General features: G+C 41.7%; 2 protein-coding genes across 4 annotated transcripts in view; both read right to left on the bottom strand.

Moving 5' to 3' along the window:
- Nucleotides 1-10,540, bottom strand: part of tafa2 (TAFA chemokine like family member 2) — a 97,628-nt gene extending 87,088 nt beyond the window's left edge. For both annotated transcript variants that reach the window (XM_042227549.1, XM_005939238.3), the window contains exon 1: nucleotides 9,571-10,540. The gene's annotated coding sequence lies outside the window, so the exon portion shown is untranslated. The remainder of the gene's footprint in view (nucleotides 1-9,570) is intronic.
- Nucleotides 10,541-10,667: 127 nt separating this feature from the next.
- etv6 (ETS variant transcription factor 6) overlaps nucleotides 10,668-27,869 on the bottom strand; it is a 29,347-nt gene continuing 12,145 nt past the window's right edge. For both annotated transcript variants that reach the window (XM_005939236.2, XM_005939237.2), the window contains exons 3-8: nucleotides 19,573-19,737; nucleotides 16,442-16,576; nucleotides 13,223-13,846; nucleotides 12,943-13,085; nucleotides 11,427-11,527; nucleotides 10,668-11,300 (exon numbers count right to left, since the gene is read on the bottom strand). In XM_005939236.2, the coding sequence (XP_005939298.1) occupies nucleotides 11,198-11,300; nucleotides 11,427-11,527; nucleotides 12,943-13,085; nucleotides 13,223-13,846; nucleotides 16,442-16,576; nucleotides 19,573-19,737 (1,271 nt within the window). In that variant the 3' untranslated portion in view covers nucleotides 10,668-11,197. The remainder of the gene's footprint in view (nucleotides 11,301-11,426; nucleotides 11,528-12,942; nucleotides 13,086-13,222; nucleotides 13,847-16,441; nucleotides 16,577-19,572; nucleotides 19,738-27,869) is intronic.

Genomic DNA, 27,869 nt, shown 5'->3' with positions numbered 1-27,869 from the left:
TATAGAGGGCATGAAATTCTGCCACAGGGAACACACAAAAAATGTGAAAATTAAAGTTTTTCAAAACTAAGTGCACCCATAAGCCAACAGTTTGTAGAAACACCTTTAGCAACAATAACTTGAATTAATCCTTTTCTATATTCTGTATTTTGGAGAGAGATCCTACAGGTGGATGTCAGGGTGGTGTAGGCTTTGGCAGGCAGGAATGCATGAGAAGTAATGGGAAATCCTGCAGCTTAAATGCACCACCAAATTGCGAGGGTGTGTTTGGTACAGGGTGTAAGGGAAGGAAGTTGTGCTGCATGGGCAGTTGAAGTTGCTAGCCTGAACTAGCTCGCAGGCACTGCTCAATTTAAGTTTTTTTCATTTTATACTGCAAAAGAAAGAAGAATATGTTACATTTTTTCATTTGCTTAACTGTTTTGGGCCCTTGGATTTTATTTGACGAGTTCGTACATGCACGCAGTTGATAATCGTATCATTTCATGTATATTTGAGTTTGTCATTTTTTAATAGCTAACTTTGTATTTGCACCCACAACTTGTCACTTATTAAAAGTGACTCATTACATCTTTGTCGTAGGTCTGCATTGTAATACAATGTTCCATTGCATAATTAGCCTTACCAATACTTTTCCAGTAATGGTACACATTAGCATTTGCATATACAGATATCTGACAAACCAAATTATACTGTTATCGTTGCTCTTAACTGACTGCTTCATCAAAATCTGACAGTTAAAAACTGCTTGCAACAAGATAAATTGCGGTCTTTTACAGTATTTTTGACAGCACTTCTGTGATGTAACATGTTATCTGTCATTTAAGTTAACCTTCCAGTCTCTGAATTCTTTGTACAGATTGGCATGTCTGTTAGCAAATTGGTTATGTTTCTCTGTTGATATGTGGAGCCTTTAAACATCTTTTACAGATGGGGCTTGTGGTTTCTGAGTGCTTTCTCGTCACTGTGTGAGAATTGCTGTGTGCATTTTTTTTTTAATCCACAACTCGATAAAACCTAAAGATTCTCACTTTAAGGATTCAAACCTGATTTAACATTATAAAACAAAGTCTGGTCTCTGGTCGTGTTAGATGTCTTCAGCTATAAATGTCACGGATGAGCTGGCAGCTGTGAAGTTCAACCTTTCCTGTCTGTTCTATTTATTATTGTGTCTGCGTACTAAAATGTATCTATACCTTCAAAACATGAAAAACCGGAACACAAACTGCTGCCATCACAGTGTTGTAATGTTCATACAATGTTTTGCCATTTAACACGGTTACACTGATATCCAAAAACTTTGAAAAATAGATCAGTTGACATTTTCTTTCATTATTGTCTGGCTGCTTTATTTTTAGAAGGAATAATTATTCTTTTTTTTTTTTTAAAACAGATATATGAAAATAATCTGCTGCTGTTGTTCAGTAGTTCTTAACAGTGTAATAACTTGTAATTGCAGAGAAAGAATAAGATGTTTTTTGTTCATGAGTGATGATCCATCTGTGAAGCCTGGACATGTTCACCATCGACTGTAGAGTTAGCACAAAGACTGAAAAACAGAGATTTGTAAAAATGTGTGAAACTTCAGCTAAATCTAATATAGCTGCATTTTAATGTGTAATGATCAGAGATGGGCAGTAACGCGTACTTTTTTCAGGTAACGAGTAAAGTAAGGGATTACTATTGCAAAAACGGTAATTAGATTACCGTTACTTTCCCGTAGGAACGCTGCGTTACTGCGTTACTAAAACCGTGATTTTTTTGCGAGAATGTCTCACGACAGTGACGTAAGCAGAGTGCGACGTTCGTGACAACAGCTGTGTGCAGATCAACAATGGATCATATATCGAGTGCAGAGAGTATGAGCGTGCAGCGTTTAAAGCGTGGAAGTACTGACCTTACTTTGAGTTTGATTCCATAAAAAGTGACAAAAACATTAGTGTCCGCTGTGCGTGGGAAGAAAACTTCTTTTTACAGCGAAAAAAACCCCTAAACTTCCAAGCAAGCACCGAGTGCGCTACGACGTAATGGGAAACTCACAGAGAAACTCGCGGATTCTTCCACTGACCGCTGCGGCACACCTGCACCAGGGCTAAACCTCCGCCTACCCCACTCCTGCTTTACAGGTGAAAATAGAGCAACAGGACCGCTGAGTCTTTGACTTTATTTATTTTCTGCTGTGTTTTACTTGCATCTATTTGAAAGACTGAGTGTAAACACACAAAATATTTTATTTTATGTGCTGGAATGTGCAGAAAATAGGTTTAAATGTTAAACAATTTCTTCCAGTCAGAGAATGTTGCAGATAATTAAATGTTTGCTTGATGCATAAAGTTAAAAGATTAAAACTAATAAAACAAGTTTTAAAAAGAGACTTTTCCATTTGATTACATTTTGTATGATGGATTATGCAGAAAAAGTAGAATTGGGCTGAAAGATCTATCGCTTTATCACCTGTTCAGGTTGTAAATCGTGTTTTTAAAAAGTAACTAAGTAATTAATTACTTTTGAAAATAAGTAATCAGTAAAGTAACGGGATTACTTTTTTGGGGAAGTAATCGGTAATTAGTTACTGATTACTTTTTTCAAGTAACTTGACCAACACTGGTAATGATAACATAGCATAACTAAAGTTAAAATCTTATTATAATACAAACATTAACAATTACGCTAAAAGCTACAGCTAAATATTTAACTAGCCTAGCTTAGCAGAGTTGTACTAACTACTATCTGTTTAGCCTTTAGCGAGGGACGTTAACTTAAGCCAAGCACTTAAATCTATTATATCTGTACATGTATTGTTTAACAATGTATTTACTAGGTGACCTTGTTGGTTTCATTTAAAAAGGAAATTCAAGGGCTTGAAATGTTATATTTGGTACAGTTTGGCAAAGCCTTAAAAAGTCTAACCATTATCTAAATTAACTGGTTGTATAGATCATCAGACAATCCTCACAGACAATCGCAGAGCAGCCTGCTGTTGGAACACATTCAGGTAAATATAAGAAATCAATAACTGAGGTAGACTTTAAAGACAGCAGGCTCACAGCAAACAAACTTTTTGAAGTATACCCATCACATCAGGTTTATTTAATTTTTACAATAAAGTTTCAAATCCATCTACAAGCTGTAACAAATACCAGCAGCTCAACGTTTCTCAAGCCGGCGGTCTCTTGTGGATTCCCGTATCGGCTTCAAAAACAGGCGTGAGACATAAGAACATGGATAGATTGGACAAAGAGAAAAAGCGAAAGCAGCAGATTTCACTCTGTAGACGACGCAGCAGATTGACGCAGGAGGAGAAGACTTCGACCTTGGTCTCGACCTGAACAAACTGTAATGAGTTCTGAACTTTCTGCCTCAGCTCAGTATTGTTGTGGTTTTCAGAGTGCTGAGAGCTGGCAAACAGGATATTGAGTCCCAGATGGGCTTTGGCTCACATCATGAAAGTACTGGAGGCCCACAGCTCTGCATACGCCATCAGCCATCGAAATGAAACTGAGGGAAGGGGATGAGTGGAGGAGATGTGAGAAGAAGGGCGAGGCAAGAAGTTTTTCTGCTGTCCAAAATACGAGTTGGTGTGTTTGTTTGGAGGCTTTCGGAGGCTGGAGTTATCCTGCGTGACGAGCGCGTGCTTAGAAGCCACTGGGCCACACAGAAAGCAACACTAGGACGCTGCTGAAGGGATAAAACAGCCACATGGGGGGAATCCTGGACACAGACCAGCGGATACCCGTTTCCTCAACATCTTTTTCGGTCGCTCTCACCCTTCTTGTGTCTCTCCGTCTTTTTTTCTTCCTCTGCATGAAATAGGATCACATTTAACTGGAGGAGGACTCTTTCATGTGGAGGAGGAGGAGGACAGCGTGCAATGAAGAAAACATGGCTCTTCCAGCAAAGGGACACTCAGGGATGGATTGAGAGGGAAAAAAAATATTCAGAGCGTATGATGCAGAGGAAGTACAGGAAAAACTAAATGTCAGCAGCTGTAACAGATCTGTTACTTTCCATCATATTCCCAATTTTGGAATGTTTTTGTAGGACATTGAAAGTATTTTGAACCCTGGACTTGTGGTTATTTTTCCTACACTTCAGGGAATTCCAGACATACCAGAGAATATCACATTTTGCAATTTATAGATCCAGGACCAACATTCAAAGTGAGAGCAGGTGGTGTATATAACCTTGCCATGCAAAGGTTGTAAAGATTGTCTTAAAAGTGTAGCTATTCTGTTTGGCTTGTCTGAAATCGACAGTAAAGTTATCTGTCAGTTAAATAATCTGTTACATGTCTTCATTTAGTGTCACCACAATCAGGTTCCTGTGCACATATCCACAGAAAAAGCATGAAAATGAATAGAATACCTTTAAGGGAATACTGGGGGAAGGACTGTGTCAGAACTACTGTGACAGCGTCAAACCAAGGAAGCAAAAAATAAAGAACTAAGATCGTTTACATGTACCCACAGCATTTATGAGCGACGAGGAAAGTAACGAATACCGGCTCAGGGAGGATGGACTGAAAATTAATGACCATTTGAGAGCTGTAAGTTCTGGAAATTTAAGGAAAATGTGGAAATTACATGATCACAAAAACATGTTCCCCTCTTTTTTTTTCTTTTGTCCAAGTATCTTTGAGTGGAAGGAAATAACTGGGACAGGGATGAGGTAATCCATGACTTAGACATGATATGGAATAGAGTTGCTGGTAGGTTTTAAATTCCTAACAAGATTAGAAAATTAAAAAATTAAAATAGTATTTATAACATTGCTGATTCTCCTGGTCTTGATTTGCATGTTTTACCTTATTGGTCTCTGTCATTGCTGTTAACCTTTCCATTAAACATAAAACGCATTCATTTCAATAAATATTTGTGAGGTCAAATCATAAGAAATCTATCGCTTAAATAAAAAGATTTTTTTTTCCACATTAAAGTAATAAAAGAGGAATACAGTACTGCTTAGTGGCAGAGTGAGAGGGTGATAGCGTTCCCTTATATCACACAACACTTTAAAAAAAAAAAAAAAAAGAGCACAGTGCTTTACAACTTATTAGATCATCACCCAGTGTGAGGACCTCGCCACAGCTGCCCCAAATTTACAGTATTTTTTTAACCAGGTATTGAATTTCACCGATTACAGACATGCCCATAAACATCAGTAAAAAGACGGGTGTACGAACGTGAAGTTCCCATAACATGTTTTTATAGTTTTGCACATCCTCACTCGGCTATTTTAAGTATAATAACTGAGTTTGCTTATTTATAACTGTAGTTATACTTTTTTGTAATGGTTCTATTTGTTTTGATCAGAGTTTAATTTTTTTTATGTAATAGGTAATTTCCAAAATATTTTTTATGCATCTGTAATGGTGAATCCACCAGTATACAAGTCTTTAATAGTTGTGATATTTTAAATTGTAAATATATCATTATTATTATTTTTATCCATGAAATTTTAAATTTACCATTAACATTGAAGTCCAGTTCGCTCCAATATGAGTATAAAACATGAAATGAGTTTGCTATTTAAATAAATAACAGTATCTGTTTTAGTTTTAAACATGTTTTTGACAGATTTCTAAAATATTTGTGTTTTCTTGCTTTTATGACAGGTGGTCGAATAAGGAATGTATTTATCACTGACCTTCAAGTCATCATTTATGACCTCCAGTTGTATGTTTATATGTGCCTCTGTGATTTTAATTGTAAGAAAGTCTCCTATCATAAATTTTATCCATCTTTTCTTACAACTTTCCATAGTTTTTAACAGAAATTGCTCCACTGGTGTGTAGTTTCCCACTGCTTATCACTACATTGTAATGCTTTGCAGTGAATCACATACCAGACCCAAAATCATTTTTTATGTTCCTGTAATGGTTGTAAGGTTTACAGCTGCAGAAGCCTTTAGGCGGATACTTGAAGCCCAGATGGGGAAAACAGCCCAGTTGGCAGCAGGTTAATGTTATTACATGAAAAAGAAAAAAAATGATTAATTCCAGTAGGACATTTCAAAATATATGTCATAGATATAGGAAACAATACAGGTGTGATGGACACAAACAGAGCCATTTTTAAAATGCATAGTAATTAATAAGCTCATTCAGTTAATATGCTCACAGCAGTAGAGTAAGGATGGACAACACTGTAATAAATAAAATAACAAAAGAGGAAAATGTGACAGTACATTGCCCGTTGTTGTTACAGAAGAGTATAGGCGTTTCTTTAAATGGTTAAATTCAGTCACTGCCTTCATTATAATAAATGTTGTCAATTTATCATTTTCTACTTTATGCTTTCCCACAAGAAGCTGAACTTTTTTGCCTTATTTTCACTGTAAAACATGGCAGCACGAGAGTGAGGTTTTAAACCGTTTAAACCAGTTGTGGCAATTTTTTTTGGAGTGCACATGTGTGGATTTTCCTCTTACAGTCAGGCATCCGGGTTAGGCTGCCTATCAATCAGCCCCGTGATTGACAGGCAGCCTGTTCAGGGTGGATTTCAGCTGGGATCGGCTCCTGGTAATGAATCACTTTTCTTATACGCTACTACCTGATCAAGATGGATCTTCGTCACCATACACTGGGCCAGCTTCCTACTCTATAACACAGTGAACATCCAATGAATGCTTGTTGTTCAGAAACACAAAGAAAAAAAAAAAACACTGACAAATCTGTGTAACTAACATTTACGCTGAAGGCGTTGAACCAGCACTGAATCTTCAAACTCGTGAAAGGAAATGTGGGAAATAAAGGCATGTGGAAGCAGCAAAGTGAGAAAAGAATCTAATCAGAAGGAGAAGACCGAGGTCAGAGCAGGAAATCTATCGGAACCTTTAGCTGCTTTCATATCATTTCTGCAGAGCTCCTGTTTATTCAGCGGCTGGTGAATTTGTTTTAGTTCAGATGAAACAGAGAGAGAGGAGAGAGAGCTGCACATCAAATAGAATGAGAAAGGGAGTGAGGAGGGGGGAGAGAAAAAGCCTCTCGCTTCCTACTTACATCAAACAACCGCACAGCGGGTGCCAATCAGCTGCCGATATTTTACACAAATTCCAATCATTTCTGTTGAGGAGAGCGCAAAGTCGCGTATCAAGGAGCCGCAGCAGAGCACCTGACCTCCTCTGAGGTCTTTCATTTGAGGGATGAGGTGGATTTAAAAAAAATAAATCCCAGAGCAGTTTGCATACAGGTGTCATCCAAGACATTCAAAAGAGTCTCTGTACAAGAGAAAGTCTTTATTTTATAGAACTAGTCATTGGAAAGAGTCTAACAGGGTGGTCAATAGCATGCCTCGCAGGCATGGGGTCAAAAAAATGATTTTAATGAATGAATCAGCCTCCTTGAATCAGGAGCACATCACTCTGAAAGAGGCCCGAGGGATCTTGTGCTGCTTGGATTTTATTACTTTGGTATGACTTCAAATCAGGACATCTTCCATCATGGTGCACTTGATTTGTGCAGTTCCTGTTTACTCTCTAACTAAAACCCCCAAAGAAAAAGAAGTTTCCAGGCTAATTCAGAGACAGCCCCCACCTCCCGCTGATGCTTGTGTGTTGCCCGTCACAGCTGTTTGGCGGCAGTGCTGGGTCGGCCTGGTTGGCGAGGAGCAGCGGACCATGAAGCCTCAGTGTCACTGCTTCGGATCAATGGCCAGGCAGAGCCAGGACGAGGTTGTGTGACCTGCCCCTAAAAGGTGACATTGGCCGATCCGCCGGTGCTGGCCAGGCAGCCGGCACCAGTTCGCCCAGCTGGACCGAGGGAGGGGGCCCGGTTTGACCTGAGCCAGGCGAGCTCAGAGCCATTAAAGCTCATCGTTCACGCCGGAGGAGCTGCTGCTAATGCTTCCAGCTAATTGCGGACTGCTGGGGCTGCCAGTTCTTTTTCTGAGGGGAAGAAGAGTTTGGCTGCTAAAAAAAAAAAAAAAAAAAAAAAAAAGTCGCTATTAGTTGCCAGATGATGTCATAGTGTGGTTTGCTCCAGCCCTGTGCTGAGACACAGCAGTGGTGGAAGAGGGAGTCTGACCCTTTATTCAGTACACTCACATAAAAATATTCCAAGCAAATGCTCCGAGTGGAAGGAAACAAGACAGAAGATTTATTCTACGTGTTCCACTTAGACTGAACTACTTCATACACTGTGTGTTTGCTCAGATCAGTGGTTCCCAACTTAGGTGCAGCGCTCCTCCAGATAGGGAGGGAAAAGTCTCTCTTCACGTGGAAAACAAACAGTTTTTCTCCAAGAGGCCACATCAGAAAGAAAAGATCTCAAAAGGTCATCGTGTTTATGTTAAACTGGAATATGAAAAGTAGCCGCAGCTATATTTGAAAACATAGTTTCATGCGTTTGAGCATGTAGTTACTTAGATTTGTGTACTTTTATGTGGATCTGTAGCTTATTTTTTTAATCTATTAATCCTATCCAGCAGGGATTGTGAAGAGTGGCTGGTATTAGATATGGAAACATGAAGCTGCTGACAGTAACTGGAGCTTTAGCGTTGTTTCATGTAGCGTTTTTAAAGCTAAACGTTGTAATTGGATAAAGGTCGAGAGAGAGGTGGAGTGGCAAGTTACCCGGACATAAATAAAGGTCGAGGGGATAGGGAGGGTAAGACGAGGAAGACAGCAACTGAAAGAGGGCTCCACACTAATTTAAAGGTAGCTTGGATCATCATGAGGAGCTATTTAACCTTTAGAAGCATTTTAAAACCATTTCAATAAAAAAAAGTGAGTTGGATTGTGGCACATGATTTTGGAAATACAGTTACAAAAACAGGTGAAATTCTGCTGTTTAAGGAAGCTGTCTGATAATTATTTTTTAAAAACGTGCTCCTAAAAGTTGTTTTTGCATCAGGCCAGTGTGTGCTTAGACTCCATCTCATCAGGTTTTATTCCTCTGCTTCCTGTTTCACTTTGGAAAATAAAACCTCTCGTCTAGTGGCAGCAGCAGACGGGGAGCCCATGTGATCCTCCAGCCACTGTGTCACACCATTTCATCATCACAGGGTTTATTTGCTTCTGGTGAAACCACGTTAGCCTCAGAACAGGAGGTCAAGCTGATAAAATGAGTCCACTCACATCTGTAGTCTTATATACATACGAAGTTTCTTACTTGCACTAAAATCAGAGCACACAAGCATGACCCCAGGTCCAGGATCCTCTGCTCCAGACTCCGGTGCAGACTACCGTTTATTGACTGAGTGAAGCTAGACTGTCACCTCTGCCTGCTCTACACTGCTGTATATCCAGGACTCCCAGTGAGGCGGCATTGATTTGAGGTAGTGAAATTAACTGAATTGATTGCGAGTTTAGCGGCAGTGACTGACAATGAGAAAACTGCACCTCCTAAAGCCCGACTCTTCTACTTTCTTTTTCAGGAGTTACTGCAATTAGAACAAAAAATAGATCCAAATGTATTTTCTGGTTATTAGGGGGGCAATGCAAATATGACTATTTTTAATGGGGAGAGGCTCGATTGGACAAATGCGACACTTGAGTGGTTTTTACGCGCTGATCGGCGAGTCTTCCCGCCACCCACCCAGGGCCGTGAATGACCGCTTGCATGGCTCTTACCTGTAGTTGTCCCACTCCCTTCCCGCACTTTAACGCCCTATTAAACCATCGGTGAGGCTGCTGGTGTTACAATCCAGTGACGTCCCTGTGCTCTGGAGACATTTGCGTCCTGGGGGGAAAAAAACAAACCAAAAAAAAAAAAAAGACGGGAGTGGTGGCTTGTCTTGCCCCTCCGGATGAACTCGAACAGGCTTATTGCTTTCGATTATTCGTCTTTTTAAAAGAGCGGTGATGGCACCTCATCCACCACAGAGGTGAGTCTCCTGAATCCAAACCCTTTGTTTTAATCCCGATAGTCCACAAACCCGACGAAAGCCTGCACAGCTGTGTCTTATTAGGTTCAAATGGGTCCTGTTGTGCGCATTAGACGGGTGATAATCACCCGTGATATCAGCTCGCACTCTTCAGATGGAGTGAGGTGGATCCCATTAGTCACTTCAGCCCACAGTCTTTGCTCAGCCGCGTCTCCTCGCAGTCTGACAGCTCCGCTCCGTGCGCACTAACTTTTATGGAGACTCCAGAGCGCATCCGGTACCTCTGCTGGCAGCGTTACAGTAATCGGATTACCGCTATTGACGTAAACGTCACAAAGAATGGGTGATCATTTAAAATGGTATTTTTAAAGCTGAAAACAATAACACAAATGTGGGGAACCCACAACACGCGTGTTTCATAATTCATAAAGGCGAGGCTCAAAGCTGCTGCAATTATGTTAGGAGACAGAAAGCGAGAAGAATGTGAGAGTGTGATCCGAAAGTAGTTCAAGGAGTGAAGCAGAAACTATAAATGATGACTAATCAGGGATTGGTTGCTTTCGTTACTACACACCCGGGCCAGGTCATCAATAACGCCAATGAAAAGCTAGAGATTCTCAGGCACGTGCCACCTGTCCGTCCCCTATTTAACCTTGTGCACTTAAAAACACAGAAAACAGCCTTCGGGCGTCTGTTCCACTCACTGAAGTGTTGATCTGCTGCAGACATCCATCCACATGCCGAGGCTTCCGCCAGCAAAAGTTGTCCACTACTGCCATCATGTGGATATGTGATGCACTCCACTTACAAACACACCCCGAGAGAAATCACATAGAGCCCATCTCTGATCAAAAAGTTGTTTATTCCATGGTGAAAACATTCCGGTCACACACACACACACACACACACACACACACACACACACACACACAAATTTCTTTCTTTCATTCTTTTTTTTCTTTTTGTTTTTTTAGAAACAGCAAAATTCCTTTGTATAATGCATGTGAGGAGACAAAAACGATCAAACAGTGACATAAGCACAAAGTGATTGGCTTTTGCAGCTCGGAAAGAGAAGGAAACACTTAGAAGAGAGACCTTTCAGTTCAGTCCGTCCGAAAGATCCGAAAACACCCGATGCTGTTTTTTTTTTCTTTTTTTCCCCAGGTTAATATCATCCTAAGGCCATGTTAGGAAAGACTGCATTTCATGCCTCTCCCTGTAGGAATGACACCACTGAACACCTGTGCACGCTTTAATTTCAATGTTGATTTTTCGAGCTGCTTCTGAAAGGCATCAGCGGCTGTAGTAGTAGTAATAGTAGAAGTAGTAGTAGTAGTAGTAAGCAGTTTATGGACTCGCTTTCCCAGAGTTCCTCAGCATTCCTCCTTGATGTAGATTTGTTCGTCTGTGTCGGACTCCAGGTGCTCCAGCCTGTCCGTCTGTCCGTTCATTATCTCGTCAGGGGTTTTCATGAATCTGTGGCACAGACGAGGCAAGTTCAGCAAATTATTCAAAATCCTGTTTTCTTTTACTTTTTGAGTCATCAATAAAACAAATAACGGTTTGGAGCAGCGAGACAAGTTTGAAAAGAGGATGATGTACCTGAACAGAAGCCTTTGGCCAGGCTCTTTCCTGATAATGTTCAGTTTGTAGTAGTGTCTCAGTGCTCGCGACATCTTCTCGTACGTCATATTGGTCCTGTTCTGTAAGAGTTAAAACAGCACGAGCGTCATGAGCAACGCTGTCAGTGTGACAGTGAGGAGACCTGACCTTAATTTAAGAGCAACATTTATTTTAGCCACTTGGTGTCAGTAAAAGTCCACAAAAGCTGAAAAGACCTATACAACAAGATCCTGTTTGCTGTATAGCGTGCTTAATGTTTCAGCAAATAATTATTAATTTACACAACCAGCAGGCAGGAGGAGGTAGGAGATACACAACCAAACAAGAGGCCAAACAAACAACATACACCTGAGGGGCACTGGAATCCCCATCATCCAGAAAATCAAGCCATCAAAAGGTCTTTTTTGTATGCACAAAACCTTTGACGCTTCACGTAGTTGTGGTTTCAGTGTCAGAGCTCAAAATGTTGTTGGAACATTTTCAGTCACCGTGTTCGTCTTTGTGCGATGGCACCTGCTCTTTGGAGCTAACATTTAGACACGTGCTGCTAACCGGTCTTCCATTAGCTAAAAGCTTGTCCTGCACTGCAGAGCTGGGGCGCTCTACAGCTAAAGCACAAATTCATCTTAATTGTTGGCCAAAATTAACAAAACTAAAGTAGTGTTTTATGACAAATACCGGTGTTATTCTTCTAATGTTGTGTTTTCACTCAGCACATAAAAGCACAAGCTGCACGACTCTAGCGCTGCATCTGCATCACTTACTGTGGTGAAGAGAGTTGAGCGTGAAAGGGAAGTTGTTGAGTTACAGGTTGAGCTACATTCCTGCCACTCTGACTGGAAGAAGATCACAGAGGAAATGATCTTTCTCAGACTAGATCCTCTACTCCTCCCCTTCGAAGGGAGCCAGCTGAGGTGGTTCCTGAACACTTCCAGGTGGGGTGTTTAAGACATGTCCTACTAGGAGGACACCATAGATGAGATCCAGGACACCGTGGAGAGATTGGCTCTCGATGGTATAACTCGACCGAATCACTGACATCGCCGATTTAATTCATCACAAAGCCTGGCTAACACACAGGTAGTGTCCTTACAGCTAAGACAGATGAAACACTAAATCCATCAGTGTGTCTGTGTTTACACTGAGCTGCTGTATTTCACTCAACTTTACATCTCATCTCTTTAAGCATCCTATCAGCATTTCTACCAGAGTGATGAAAAGAAGCATCTGTTGTGCCAGGAAACATTTGTTAGGACTATAAAACTGAAACAAGTCGACAAAATTGTCGGAAAAAAACCCAAAAAACAAAAGTTCACTATTCAGTGATTAAGGTGCTTAGTTAATCAAGTCTCTGTCCTGATGTTTTATGAGAATAAATGAGTTAGTGCAGCTTTATGGTTGTAGGAATGACGATAAGAAGTCTCTTCTGTTGTGCTGCTCTTTTATATGCACTGCACATAACCACTGAACACCTAGAGCCCGTGTGTGTATGTACCTTGTGATTCCCCCAGAGCCTGGCCAGGCCGTTGGGGTCCATGATGCGGAAGACTTTGCTCTCCGGATCCTCCCAGCGGATGTAGTTCTCGTACCTGCTGTCTGAAAGGAGCTGGTAGACGTAGTCCCACAGCAGCCTGCAGTCTGCCAGAACCCAACAGGGAAAAGACAGAGTGAGCCGCTATCAGCAGATTCTCTGAAAAAGTTCTCATGCGAGGTTTCTGCCACAGATGCCGCCTCACGCAGCTTTGATGCTCGGCTCCGTCGCCGCTAAATCTTACCTGCTATCCGCCCGATGGGCATCTGCTGCTCCTCTGGAGGAGACACGGGCATGATGACGTGGTTCCTGTAGAGCGCCTCCTCCTGCTGCTGCTGTAGTAACTGCTGCTGTTGTTGCTGCTGATGCTGCTGTTGGTGCTGCTGGGCTAGCTGATGATGGTGTCCGTGGACTTTCCCCTCACGGCCGTTCTCCAGCGTCACCTGAGACAGGGGTCCCCCGCGGTTGTGCCTGAAGTCCATGCCAGCAGCCCCGCCACTCCTGCTTGGACTGAGGAGCAAAGGGTTCATGATGGTGCTGGGCATGAGTTGGATAACGCGAGGAGGGCCTGCCTCCTGGCCCCCAGGGCTGCCTGGACAGGGGGCTTCTCTGGGTGTAGCGCAGCGCCCGTTGGGTGCAGCCGGGGACACCGACAACGGGTACATTTCCTCCGGCAGGTGGTGATTGCTGTCGGGCAGCTGGGAGAAGGTTTGCAGGGAGTCCTCATTGGCGGGGCGAGGGTGGTTCGGCTCGGTGGGTGATCGTCGCGGGGCCTGGTGGTGCGGCGAGCGGGAGCGGTGCCGCAGTTCGATGGTTGGTGGATGCTGGGGGATGGGTTCTGTACCACGTGGTCCCCGTCGTACCGTTTCTGAGAGCACAGTTTACAGAGTGTAATAAACGTGTGAACCCAGAACAGTCTCCTAGAACGTAAGCTGGAAATTGATCAGCATACGGCAGGAAATTCTCTTTTGGATATTCTACATGTTGCTCGATTAATTTACACAAAGAAGAACAATCAAGAATCTGAATCTCAACACCAAATCTTTCATTTCCCTGGAGCCAGCAGGTTTATATAACTCCCAGTGTTTACCTTACAGGTGTGCCAGCACCAAACTAAACACTGCTCTTTATTTGAGGCCAGCAGTCACTGAGCAGAGACACATACAACACAGAAGGTGACACTTGGACTAAATCTGGTCTCAAAGACGACAGCATCACTCTCAGAGTCTCAACTCACTATCAATATTAAAATCTTTCATAACTTGTACTGACTTAAGGGCCGTGATATTGGCTTATATTAAAATGTGAATGTTCTGATGCTACTGTTCGTGTGCATGCCCAGCTTGGCTTTCACCGGAAACAAACAGCAGTATGAAGAGAACGTTTAGATTGCAAAGCACGAAATTCTTTTCATATTTTTATAGTCATGTAACTTGTTTCCTGCTGCTGTGATTTATCACCACAGCGAGCCAGCTACAAGGTGCTGATCACGAGCGTCACACAAGTCAGAAAACAAAAACACTAGGTGTCACTAATATTCTACTTTTTGGATGAGCATGCCTAGTGTTTTTATTTTTGAGGCATTTTGGGCAAAAAATTGCCACAACTCATACTCCTGTTGTTCTTTGAATTTTGCTCTGATTTTCAAATATCTGCGGTGGAACCTGAGACAAGGAAGGCAGCTGCAGAAAGCAGCCAATCATTCGGTCTGCCTGTAGCGTTCGGTGTGCTGTATTGTTTAAATAAAGCTGCATTTCCTTGTAGAGCAGGTTTTACTGTCAACATTTGAAGTTACTGCTCCATCTCATTGTTGGTGTGTCACATTTCCTCAGATCAGAGCCAGAAAACAGTCTCAGGTATCCACTCGAACATGATTATTACTTCCTTGTTTTCAACAAAGCAGGGTGTCGAGTAAAAGCGCCGGTGCGTCATAGAGGACAAAGGCAGACGTAATCTGTAGCAGAATAATTCTAAGATATTCTCATTCAGATCCAGTCTTGTTTTGCTCTGTTTCACAGTGTTGCCTTTTTAAGGAAAAAACTTTTTGCAATAATTGTGTTATTGGTCTAATGACGTGGGTTTATGTAGCCTGATACACAGAAATATGATTTATTATGGAGCCAAAGATGCATTACTTATAATAATGTCAGCGCTGTTTCCAACAAACTGTTACTATTTTAAGATAATATGCACTTTATTTCTTAAAAAGTCAAACAATGGCACAACGATCTTTGTTTGACTCTCATGAGCAGCTTCATTCGAAACTTCGAAAGTGGTTGTTGCTGTTAAAGAAGGTCTTATCTCAGTTACTTGGTTTAAGAGTTCATCTGCTCTATCCAGCCCACACAGAGTGATTACTCAGTGTTCAACGAAGATGGGAAAAGTACAACTGTTAGTTCAGTTTATGTTTGATTCGTTATCACAGCAAAACAAATGAGTTACAATCACAGTTTCATTGTAACTATTCGTTCTTATTGTGGCAGCTAAGTCTACGAAGCCACCTTTTCCTAAAGTAGTGTAAAGACAATTTTACATTAACATATATTATTTCAGCCTTTATCAGGATAAACATCATTTAAAAATCTCAGCTTGTAGTTGTGTTAAGAGTTTGTTAAGATGCTGTTGTGACAAATTGGGCTCACATTAACTACAGTGGTAATGTAGCTGCTGTGGATTGCAACGTTTTTGTGTTATTACCCAAACATGAAACAAAGTGTCTGACAGGGGACAGAAATTTTTGGGAACAGTTTAATCATTAGTTGTCATATTTATTGTACGGTGTAATTGTTAATAGTATCGGCACTACTTTAAGCTTTAAAGAGCAAAAGAATGACTATATTTATGTTTCTCTCTGGGTATTAGACATGCATGTTAGAGTGACTGTGATTCTAAACTTTTCACAGGTGAGCATGAATATTCTCTCTGCGTTAGACCTGCTACAGACTGGCAAGAACGCACACCAGCGCTCAGACAAGCAGGATAGTCCAGCCGCACCACAACTCTGAATTGGATAAGAGTTTATACTTCTACTCGTGACACTGACAATGACTGTAAGGGTGCTCGGAAATCATTTATTTATATAAAACATGTACATAAATTGTACATGCATGAATTGTTTTAAGTTAATTGGACATTTCTGCAGCTAGTTATTTATGCGTTCCATCATATTTTCTAATTTTTCATATCACATGACCGTTTGGGCACAAGCATCACCATCTATCATGACATCTGACATCTTTATACAATAAAACTCTGAAAATGCAGCAACCAGCTCCGTATTGGAATTATGTTATTTAAGCGCACTCTAAATAAATTTGCTTACCGTACTATTAGCAAAAAAAAAAAAAGGTAATGCAGACAAGCTGCTGTAATGAGAATGCATTATTGTTTTGGTTTTTTTAACTTTTCAAATGCATGTGATGTATGCATGAACAGGGGGCGGGGGAGTGTTTACTGGACTGACCTTCGAGCTTCAGGTGCTGCACAGCGCTTTCAGGCAGCGAATGGAAGGAGTTCCCAGGGAAGTAAGCAGACGGATAAAACACATGAGACTTCCTCTGCTTCAGGATATGTTGCAGCAGCTCGTACAGGACATCCCCTGCAGAGATGCAAAGGTCAGAGGTTACCATGCGTCTCCTGGTAGCCGTTTTACCCCTGCATAATAGGTGAAATTAGCATTGGCATCACAGACTCAAGTTCCACTTCTTCTTCTCCTCTCTGCTTTCCAGGCAGTGTGGAACTTGAGCAATAATGGAATAAATTTAGAGAGGTGCTTCTACGATACAGCAGCCTAGCACTTTGTTTGTTCCTAGAAAAACGTTTTCCTCGATATTCAACACCGTACCCCGATGACCCAGAGGGTATAGAATTGTAAGTTCCCTATCGGGTGACCCTACCCAGTCAGTTTCCTCTTACAGAAGTATTTTTTCTTCCACAGTGCAGATAAAACATTACAATGCAATTATTAGCTTAGTCAAATGAGAAGCACATTTAGTTTCACAAGAGAAACTCTCTGGGAGCAGTTTGGATTTGTTAAACAAGAAAATGCGCTCGACAAATCCAAATACCTACAGTGCTTAAAGCGTCAGGACATCTAGGAGATAACGACAACTACTGTATGTGTTGACAAAAGTAAATGAGCCATGAGTCTATATGACCCCGGTGTCCTCCTTTAAGTGGTTATATTGCAGTGGCGACACCAGGCACAAAGCTCGAGCAGGAAGTTCACTGAATGATTTACAGCTGTTTTTCTTGTCCGAACACCGACGGCAACAGCTCCGCTCCCAAAATATTTACACTGTTAACAAATGAGCACAGGTACAGTGGATGTGATTCTAGCAGAGGACTGCCTCCACACACACACACACTATCTCAAAGGCTTTGAGAACGAGGAAATGATTCTCATAAAGGAAGTGATGGCGAACACACATGCACAAACAAACACACACACACACCCCTTTCAGTTCTCACTTTCTGGTTCTGTGGCACCGACTTACACCGTGGGGAAAATTCCTGCTTCCTGGTGTTTGCTTTGATTCTGTATTTAATATGCTGCTTTAAAACCACAGCTTTGGATTCTGTCTGAAAACTACAAACTGTACACGATGAATGACAAATACCAGCAAACTAAAGAAACTGCAAAAAGTGTTAGGGGTACGTGATGACATTTGGTATCATTACAACTGGTGATTGCACATATTTCTGCAGAGATGTGCGAGGAAATCGCCTATTTGTGGTTTAAACTGCATAAAAGGCAGTTCATTAAACCATTAAAATAACAAAATCATCCCAAAAAGCCAACTAGAAATTGCCCAACTGTCTTGCCATCTTACATTGGAATCCTGGAGAACTATCTTTACTGTTTCAGGTTTCCCAATAGGTGTTTTCAAGTCCAAACATGTCACTGCAATCGTAACAGGTTCTAACATTCCAGGAAAAAAAACTCAGGCTATTATTTTAATGTTCTATTCTTAGAGCGTCTACAAAAGAGAAATACGCAGAGAGCAGGGACTGATGGGAACAGCACCCTTATAGTCACGCAAAGGAGGAAATGGATACTTCACTAGCCAAAAAATGTGCTCTGTTCCCTAAACTGACGTTTACAGTGAGAGCACGACTGAACAACCACTTGTACAGAAATATGATCAGTCTTATCGCTGTGTGTGTGTGTGTGTGTGTGTGTGTGTGTGTGTGTGTGTGTGTGTGTGTGTGTGTGTTGTGTGTGTGTGTGGTTATAGAGAACACATCCAACACCACGATCACAGCGTCACATAAGAAAAGGAAGAAAAAAAATGCAAAACCTGTAATGATGATGAATCTTATTTTCCACGTATTTCCCAGACCTCGATTTCTCGACAGGATGTGAACATTTTGCATAGTGCTGAAACATCCTGATACGAGCCCGACAGCAGCTGTCAGCTGGTTCTCATCCCTCTATAACCAGAGCCACTGACAACATTCAGTATCCTTTAAAAGGAAAAGGGGGATGTATATATTCTGAACAGAGCAACTGTTACTTAAACCAGCTTATTTAGACGTGACTCGGCTGATCAATATATAATTTATACAGAGTGGACCAAACCCACTCATATACAGATCCCCAAAAAAGAACAAACTAAATTAAAATTAATAAATGAATCTTTTATATTTGTCCACATAAATTACCCAATTAAGTATTTATTAATGTAACGAATGAATTACTTTAAATATTATCCACAATATCTTTTGCATTGCAAGCCTGCTCATCATCCTGACCCAAATCACACATCCCGTACTTCATCCTTGAGCGATTGAGTAAAATCTCCAACTCTGTCAGGGGAAAACACTTACTGTTGTTTTATTTTTATGCGCCTGGCCGCTGGCGTTGCCGGGGTGACAGTTGAGGTTGCCTTGTACTTCCTGATCAACCGTCTCCTACTTCCTCCCCCTTCAGCAGCTTTGCTGTAACAGCTGCCTCCCTCCACTGTCACCTCGCCCTGCTACCATTCATCCCCTGCTTCAGCTGACTTTATTCCTCTGCCAACACGAGAGCTTTGTTTGTCTGCGTGTTTGTCGCCAGGATTACGCAAAAACTAGCAGGCTGAATTTCGTGAAACCTGGAGGAGATATGGAACAACCCTCTTCTACTTCTCTGTGTGAAATAGGGCATCGACCTTGGCAGAGGACGTGCTCTCAAAGCGTCCTCTTAGGTGATTTTCTTAAAAGGATGTAATGATCTATGCAGTAGCATCACTTTTCATATACAATTATCTTTACTGCCGGTTTGAATGGCAAACCAGGGTCAGTCGAGCCAAACACTGCAAAACTACACTTCAGCATGTTCATTGACTGCTTGTTTGTAGTCATTTTTCCTATTTTGTGTCAGTATTTTTGTCTAACGAAAGAATAGTCTCATGTTTTTCGTCTAAGATCGCTCTTTCTTCCCAATCCCTGTTTCCAGAGTGAGTCCTGCTCTAGTTGGAGCACACAAATATCTAATGGAATCCATCTAAGTGACTCATTTGTTAAACATTTCACTGATGTTTCCAGTTTTCCGAGCTTAGACTGCACCTCAAAACGGAAAAAAGAAATAAAAGCGTGTAGAAAGAGAGGTACCAGAGGGAGGGGATCGGTAGCGGAAGTCCTCCTTGGTAAGCAGCAGCAGGGCTTTGCCATTCATCTGGAAAGAACCGCTGGTGATCGGGCGCAGGGCAAACTCCTTCTCAGCCCATCGTAGCCACTGGGCCACGTCGTCCCTGCTCCAAAAGACTGGCTGCAGACCTGGAGGTGGAAAGAAAAAGAAAGGATTAGGTAAAGAAGAAATAAAATGGAGGTGAACGGAAGAAAACAAAGATGAATTCAGTGAAGAAGCAGCATAAGGATGTGGGTGGTGATGGTGCTGGTGGTGGTGAGGGTGGGGGGAAGAAAGTAGGAAAGGCAGGAAGGAAAGGAGGGGGGAAGGGGAGACAGGGTTAGGGAGGAAAGGAGGAGGGGAAGGAGGGGGATAGGAAGGAAGGAGGCAGAGGCACTAAAAAGGATATTGAGGAAGTGGAGATAAAAGCCAAAAGGAGGGAGTGATTACGGGAACGGCAGTAGAGATAAAGAAAAAAAGATGAAGGAGGAGACCATCAGAAAGGGAGAGGAGGTTAGAATAAAAGATTAGAAGATGATAGGTTAAGGGGGAGAATACAGAATGACTCAGGGATGGGAAAAAAGGTAGGAAGGGAAGAGCAGAAAGACTGTCAGACTTATTTTATTTGATCTGTTCTGATCTGTCCTGCTCTTTGCTCTCCGAACTCCAGACAGGCGCATCAGAGGACAGACAGTTTATTAGTTTGTGTATAAAAGGACAAGGGCACATGGAGGGAAAAGAGCAGGCGAAACAGGAACGGCAGTATCTGTTTTTCTTCCTCCTCGCTTGCAAATGTTTCTTTCACTGCTGGGGGAAGAGGAGGAAAACATCTGCATCTTTACCGATGAAGAAAGATGAGAGAAGACTGCAAAAATGTAAAATATCTGACCGAAAGCTCGGCCTCACTTGAAAGCCGTACAGAGTTATTTGATTTTTAACATCATAACTGCTGCAGAGGTAGCGCTAACTTTACTGGAGCTAAACATCTGCTGGGAGCTTTTCTTGTGGTTGAAACTTAGCCTTTAGATCGCTAAACAAAGAATCCCGGTGAAAATATAAGTGAGACTATACAGAAAGGATGAATATTTCTGTAGTTTGTGATGTTGTAGGACTTACTTCGCTTACCTAGAATGCAATACAGATGTATGCTTCCAGCTACAAGCAGAAACTACCATTGCTAAATTCAAAGCTAAGGATGATACATTAACTGAAAGCATAGCGATCTTCAAAAAGCTCAAGAAGTGACTGAATTAAAAAGCAAAGCGCCTCTTGCTCAAATGTTTTCATTAAGTCTGAATTTTACTGTAAGAATTAAATTATATGGAAATTTGCTTTTTTTAAACCACCTAAGTAAGGATAATACGCTGGCTAGCGAAATGATAAAACAAATATATACTGAAATTGAACTATTTCATGTTATAGGTTACTTAATGCTTTTACAAATGTTTGTCAGTACTGCTAACTTCCACCGCTAAGCCTCATAAATTCTCTCGTTGCCCATTCCTTCCTTGTTTGCTTCAAGGGCATTTGGACCCAGAAATGGCTCATGACATCACCCTTAAGAAGCGGATCAGTTTAACTTAAACGACTACCAACCACTGCAGCTGAAGCATGAGAAACTATTTTAGAAGCTGTTCCTCTAACAGTCTTAGGAAAATCCAGACTCGAGATATTAGAAATATTTCTAGAAAATACACCGATTGACCAAATTCCCATAAATATAATCTACATAGGCAAACAACACACAGGTTTTGTAGCTTATGCCAATATGCTTTGCTGTGTTATTGAGATTCGATCAAGTGTTATCACAGTAAATTAACACCAGTTTCTGAGTACTGAGGCTGATTTAGCCTCTGTGATTATTTTTAAGACACATAACAGGACGCACACAAACTGACCCATATTTATTTCAGTGGACACAGATCCTGCCACCTCATATCATTTTCTACTGTTGGTGTAACCCAATGAGTTACTGTATGACTCAGGCTCGCCTCTTCTCTTTCACAAGGATAGAAACACACAAACACAGACTTTCAACACTGTCCGATCAGAACATCCACGACACCCACACAGAGCAGAACTACTCATTTCTTACATCACACTTATCACCCAGCCTCAAACACTTCCTCTGGGAGTTGGACAGCTGTTATCTTGGGCCGCCAATGTCATTGTCACACAAGTAATAGGAACCTAGTGCTCACTTTCAGCCAGCCACCCCCACCCCACTTTAGCTCCCCCCCGCCTGTCAAACAAAGGAAGTTTTCACAGAGAGCAATCAATATAAAATGAAACCCTGTCTAGATTGTCAGCTTCCTATTTCTTGCCTTCCCTTCTAGACCTCTGTATTCAGATAAGGCCCGGGAAGCCCTAGGTTATCTGAAGCACTGCACACAGCCTGTCAAGCTCTGACCCTCAGCTTGTCAACGGGCATCCCACGAAAGTGTCAGGGAATGGGATACAGGTGTTTCACAAACACAGGAGCTAGTGGTGGGCAGAAAAGAAACTGTATTTCTTATGCTTGCTTACTTGGTCTCTGCGTTTTTCATAGGAGCCGCTTCTTGGCTCACAGCAGAAATCTTAGCGAGGCTACATGTCCTATTGCCTGAAGTATGTGTGACAATGAATATGTCACTTTCGTCCTTTGAAGCTGATGTAAAATGCTATCATATCTTCCCACTGTAAATTATTGTTAGTAATGGATAACATAGCAGAGATGGAGCTAGAATCCACTAAAATACTATGTCATGGACTTCGTATCAATAATGAAGCAGACTGCCATCCGCATTGCATACACCAGCTGTAAGTTTGTCCCTCGTGGCTGGCTTGTGAGAGCAGTGAAGCCGAGGCGGGCAGCAGTGCAGCCGAGGTCACGAGGTCATGGCTGTGGTATGCTCTCTCCAGGGCCGGAGAGAGGTGCTGCTCTGCCAAAACCCCTCCGAGATCCGGTCTGCCGGCCTCAGCCATCTGCAAAGAGCCCAAAGGAGGAAGCAGCAAAGGGAGCAGAAGGGAGGAGAAGACGGAAGAAGGGGGCCCAAATACACGCATCCCACAACGCACTTTGCCAGGAAGCAATCCAGCGTGGGCTCTGTTTCAGCACAGGAAACTTCCTGCGGTAAGGTTAGAGAGCAATGCCGGGAGGCTTATTAACAGACAGCAGCAGCATGGAGGAAAAAAAAAAGGGAGAGTGGAAACAGAAAGGAAAGAGCAGAGAGAACAGCAGTGGATTGTGTGTGAAAAGGTGACGAGGAAAAAAAAAAAACATAAGGCAGATAAAACTACAAAAACAAGACGACTAAACAAAGACATAAGAGAAGAAGGCCAAGCAAACAGGAAACAGATACGATGCAGTTAATGAGAAGGAGCTCCCAGAGCCGGACATCATAGTCAGTCCTAAAGTCGTATGCATACTCTGCGTTGCTCTGTACTGATCTCTGAGGATGTACGGTCATGGTGAGACTAAAAAGGTCCTTACAACAAGTCTGTGACAAGCTTTAAACTGTGTGCATTTTACAGCAGGATGGAGCACCATGTTACAAAGCAAAAGCAATCAGCAAGTAGCTCAGAGATGATCCAACTAACATTTGGGTACACGGCCAGGAAGCTCCCCGAGATCCAAATTGGACTAACGATCTATAACCAATCCCTAAAGAGCAAAGGATGAGCAGAAGCCTACAAACTGATCAGCCTAGAACACAAAAAAAGCAAAAATCCAGAATGCCACAGAGTTTGAGAAGCCATGAAGAAGGAGTCTCCACACCATATATACTGGATACATAGGTTTATTTGCCAATAAAGGTCTCTGACACCAATCAACCTATATCATAAAAATGTATAAGAAATAATACAAACTAAAGCAGCAAAGTGTATGAAACACCAAATATGTGCCACTGTGAAGGTAACCAAAATGAAGTAAATCAAACAAGCTACAGCCAGTCCATGTCAAATAGCATTCCCTCACTGCAACATACATCTAAAGCTGCAACGCCATCTCTTCAGCAAGCTGACTGTGAAAGGTTCTCCACCCTTTGGGGATGAAGCCAAAGCCTAGATGTCAAGTACTACTGGTTCCACATTTACATATTATTTCTGAGGTCATCACTTCCTATTTAGATGCCCATTAGGTTTTATGGGGGATATTATCCATGTCATAGAGTCAGGATTTCATTCAACACAAGTTATTTGATTCTGATGGATTACACAAATGGGGCCAGGTAACTAATGAAAGCTGTTGTCAATTCACAGTAAGACTTATGTATATCAAAGAGAAGGCAAGAAGTATCAGAGCAGTATTAAACAGCGCAGTACAGGCCGAGCCAAAATGACTTTATAAGAAAATTGGGACATGAATGAAAGGTGGTCCTGCCAAATTAATACTCACATAACCAAAGCAGGGATTTTATATGAGCCAAACAATTCATTAATCGAGTCTTACTGGAGATGTTTTTAACTGTACCAGTTTCTGGTTTAGTTTTCCAAAGCTTCTCCGAGCTGCAGATCATTCACAGTCATCATTGTCTCTCATGTTTCTGTCTTCTATGCTTATTGAATTGACAAAAGAACACTTTGATGTTTTTTCAACATGGATAATTTCTGAGTCACATTCAAGTTTCATTTTCAGGATCTTGTTTTGCATCTCATATCCGTGTAATGTAGACAGGAACTGATTCTAAACAGGACAGGAAACGCTAAAAAAACAAACATCCTTCGCTTACTTAGAGGTGGAAAGGAAAATGGATGGAAATGGAGAGAGCTGCTTTGAACCTGAAATTCTGTTCCTTCGATACTTTCACGCGCTATCTGGAGACGATAAATTTGTCCTTTTTGGTTGTTTTCTGTCAGAGAATCTTTAACAGATTTGTTGCGGGAAGAAAATCAATTCCAGCCCCCCTTGTCGCTGGCCTGCCTTTGCCGACTGCATCTCAGGTTAACAGTCTTCATGAGAGCGTATGCTTGCGTTTACACTGAGTAAAACCCTCAAGCACGACAGCAGCAGGATCTCAAACCCTCGACTAAACCGTGGGCTCCTAATCCTCTCTGATGACACATAATTTTCACTCAGTGGTTTCTCAGGCCCCCGCTAATGTTCACTACGCACACATACACACACGGAGCTCACAAGTTGCCAAGGCAACTCACGAGCGCTTGGGATGAATGAAGGGAAGAGGAGGATGAGATCACTGGTATCTTGTTTCGTTGTTGCGGTACAGAAGCCCTCAGCTTCCCCTCTCAGCCAGACGAGTTAATGAGGTCCGTCCTGCTGCGAAGCTAAAAGGTCCCGTCCAGAATCACAGATCAGCTGTGTGCGTCTCACCATCGCTCACATTTCTGCCTCTCCTGCTTATGGATTTCTCACCTGGCTAAAAACTTTGACAACCGTCTCTTTTTTTTCTTCTTGACTAGCTAAAAAGAAAAAGCTTCAGATTGTTACCCCTGTCCCACAGCTGTGCCACTTAAGCTGTCTTTTAAAGGATTATCATTTTGTCATTAATGGCTGTTGTTTTGTTAGCAAGCTTTCTCAAGCACCATGACTTCAACATAACTACTATTTACTTATAGTGTAAAACCTCTGAATAGTAGCGTACCACTATTAACTTTCTGCGACTGACTGTAAGTACAACCATGCTGTTGCCCGGAGTTAAGGGTGTTGCCACTGTGAAGAGTTCTACTTAAAATTTGAATTTAACTTTGTCAAACTTAATGCTACAGCTTTATAGTACTGGCCCAAAGCCTACTGAGGAGAAGTACTGTGTTAGAGCACCAGATCAGCGAGAGCTAGCTTTACTTTGTTTCAATCTACCACTGCAAGAGAAATTAATGAGCTTATTGCAATTTTTTTTGTAACATTGTATAACATTACAATGTTGCAACTTACGCCAAATAGGACACAAATTGCAATACCATTCACACACAAACATGCTGTAGTTAAATTCATGGTATGACTGTATAGAACAGAACAACAACACATTTAGGAAAATCCATTGCATAAGTTTAGCATTTTCAAGCACTTTCTGTTATTATATTTGGACAATTCAATTTGATGCATTATTGTGTTACATTTTGTGTTCCCCGTTTCTAGTTTGGTTGCTAGATACAAGTCTCTGTATGAGAATGCCAGAATCAGTTTCACTTAAAATTTCCATTAGAGGAAAAAAAAAAAAAAAAAAAAAAAAAAAAAAAAAAAAAAACTGTTGCTATTTATTGATCCAAGGTTTTCTAAAAAAGTTTTATGCATTCATTCCAAAGAATTAACAAACAGCTGCTGACTGAATGTGTTTAGTCATGTTCGAGCGTCATCACATTTTGGAGGGACCTGTTTCCTTTCTCTTCATTTGTAAAACTGGAACCAAATTGCTTACATGCTATATTTTGAGTCATAGTAGGATCTGAAAGTCAGGTCAGATATTATTTTCTGTCAGAAACTCCAGACTTTCAACAGTCTAGATATATACAAAAATACACAACTGATACACACACTTCTCAGACTGAGAATTTCAGCTTGGCCTGACCTGGATGAACTATAACTAAATAAACAACAAAAGAACGTACAACCGCATCAGTAAGGCTGGGACTTTGCTCTTAAACTCAGAGCTCCTTAGTCACTCAGTTCTTCAGTAAATGTTTGTCTTTTCTCTCAAAGCAGAAGTAGGCGGATATTGGTTTTGCTATCTCAATGGAGGAAAGGTTTTCTTTCTCCAGACAGTGGAGGAGGAGGAAGGAGGAAGGAGGAGGCGGGTTAGTTGTGACCTCCTGACACCCTGACTCAGGGACATGTGGATAGAAGTGACACGTTTTCTCAGTTACTCCTCGCTCTCTCTCTCACACACACACACACACACACACACACACACACTGCATCACCCCCTCACTTTCTGCACCGTACATCAATTCCCTGTCAGGTGGGTGCGGCAGGGAAAAATCCACCTCCAAACGAACACACACACACACACACACACTTTTACTTTTCAGCCAGGAGAACCAACCCCCACCACCTCTCATATTCATCCTCTGCTTCCTCCTCCGGCATGCACAAGCCTGTCCCCGTCCAGCAAAACTGGACTTCATCCAGTCAAAACAAACATAAAACAGATCATCAATCACACTTAAACTTTTTATGGCCAGGAAGTAGCACGGCCTGTTTTTGATAGTTTGTTGTTAAGCACAGGAGCAAGCCGGCTCTTGTAGGCTAGTTCCTGAATTCAGCGTCAACTGCCACTCTTCCTTTTGTTCAGAAGCCAATTTTTTCCCTCCCCTCTCCCTTCTTTTCTTTTCTTTTTTTTTTGAAAATGCAGGAGCTTCAAAGACGTTTGTTAACTAAATCAAAAGGCTCATGCTTGTCTGAAACACATACACACCCTGTAAGCACACTACTCCTGTTCTTCTTTGCATGTGGAGAATGGGAGGGCAGGATTTATCCGTGTCATCATATCTAATGCAAAGTGCATACCTTCTTCTTTTAAAATGAGAGTGTCTATTTGCGAAACCTCAGAGTCGTTTGCATCAAGTCTGTCGCTCCTGAAAGCAGTTTCAGTAATGACAGAGAGTTAAAGCTCAAACTACACAGGGCCAGTCACAGATTACATTTTGTGTGACCGTTAATGTTGACTGATTTAATCTGGAGCAATTTGTCTTTTTCCACACTGCAAAGCTTAATGAGTTTTAGTGACAGTTGAAATCTGTCGAATCATTAGGGTTTATTGCTGCTTCCATCCTCCGCTGTGGGTTTTTTTTTTGTAAGTACTGGTAAAACACAAAAAGCAGGAAACCTGTGCCAACACTACACAAAGGTGGGGGAAAGCGTTTATTGTCCTCGAGCAAGGTGCATATATGTCCACGCGGGTGTTCCCTGGTAGGTGTGTGCATGCTTTTCTTCTTTGTGACAAACATAACCGAGCAACGGCTGCCTTTCCAAGTAGGCTCTCATTCCACTGATGAACTCACTGCATAGTCTTAGAGACTCACCAACGGTAGTCCTTGCTACATAGGTGAGTTTCTAGGAGCCTGGTTATGTTTATAGGGGCCAACTCACTACATGAGGGGCCATTATAAGACTCAATACTGTAGCCTTGGAGTCTGCTCAACCCCAGGGACAAGGTCCTGTCTGAAGTGTTAAGAGCTAGAAAAGAAGGCCAATGGAAGTTTTTTGGAGACAGCTCACCTCTTAGCCTTTTTGCTGAGACATGAAATGTCAACTCCAAAAAAACTGTATTAAGACTACCATGATAACTGAGAACCTATACAGACATATGCCCTCTCTGAACAAGCATGTGAATCAGGGATCGCA

This window comes from Haplochromis burtoni, unplaced genomic scaffold (genome assembly GCF_018398535.1).
Source record: "Haplochromis burtoni strain Fernald_Lab_line unplaced genomic scaffold, NCSU_Asbu1 Contig_267, whole genome shotgun sequence".
In the NCBI taxonomy this organism is placed as follows: Eukaryota; Metazoa; Chordata; class Actinopteri; order Cichliformes; family Cichlidae; genus Haplochromis; species Haplochromis burtoni.
This window is presented reverse-complemented; position numbering and strand designations above follow the sequence as displayed.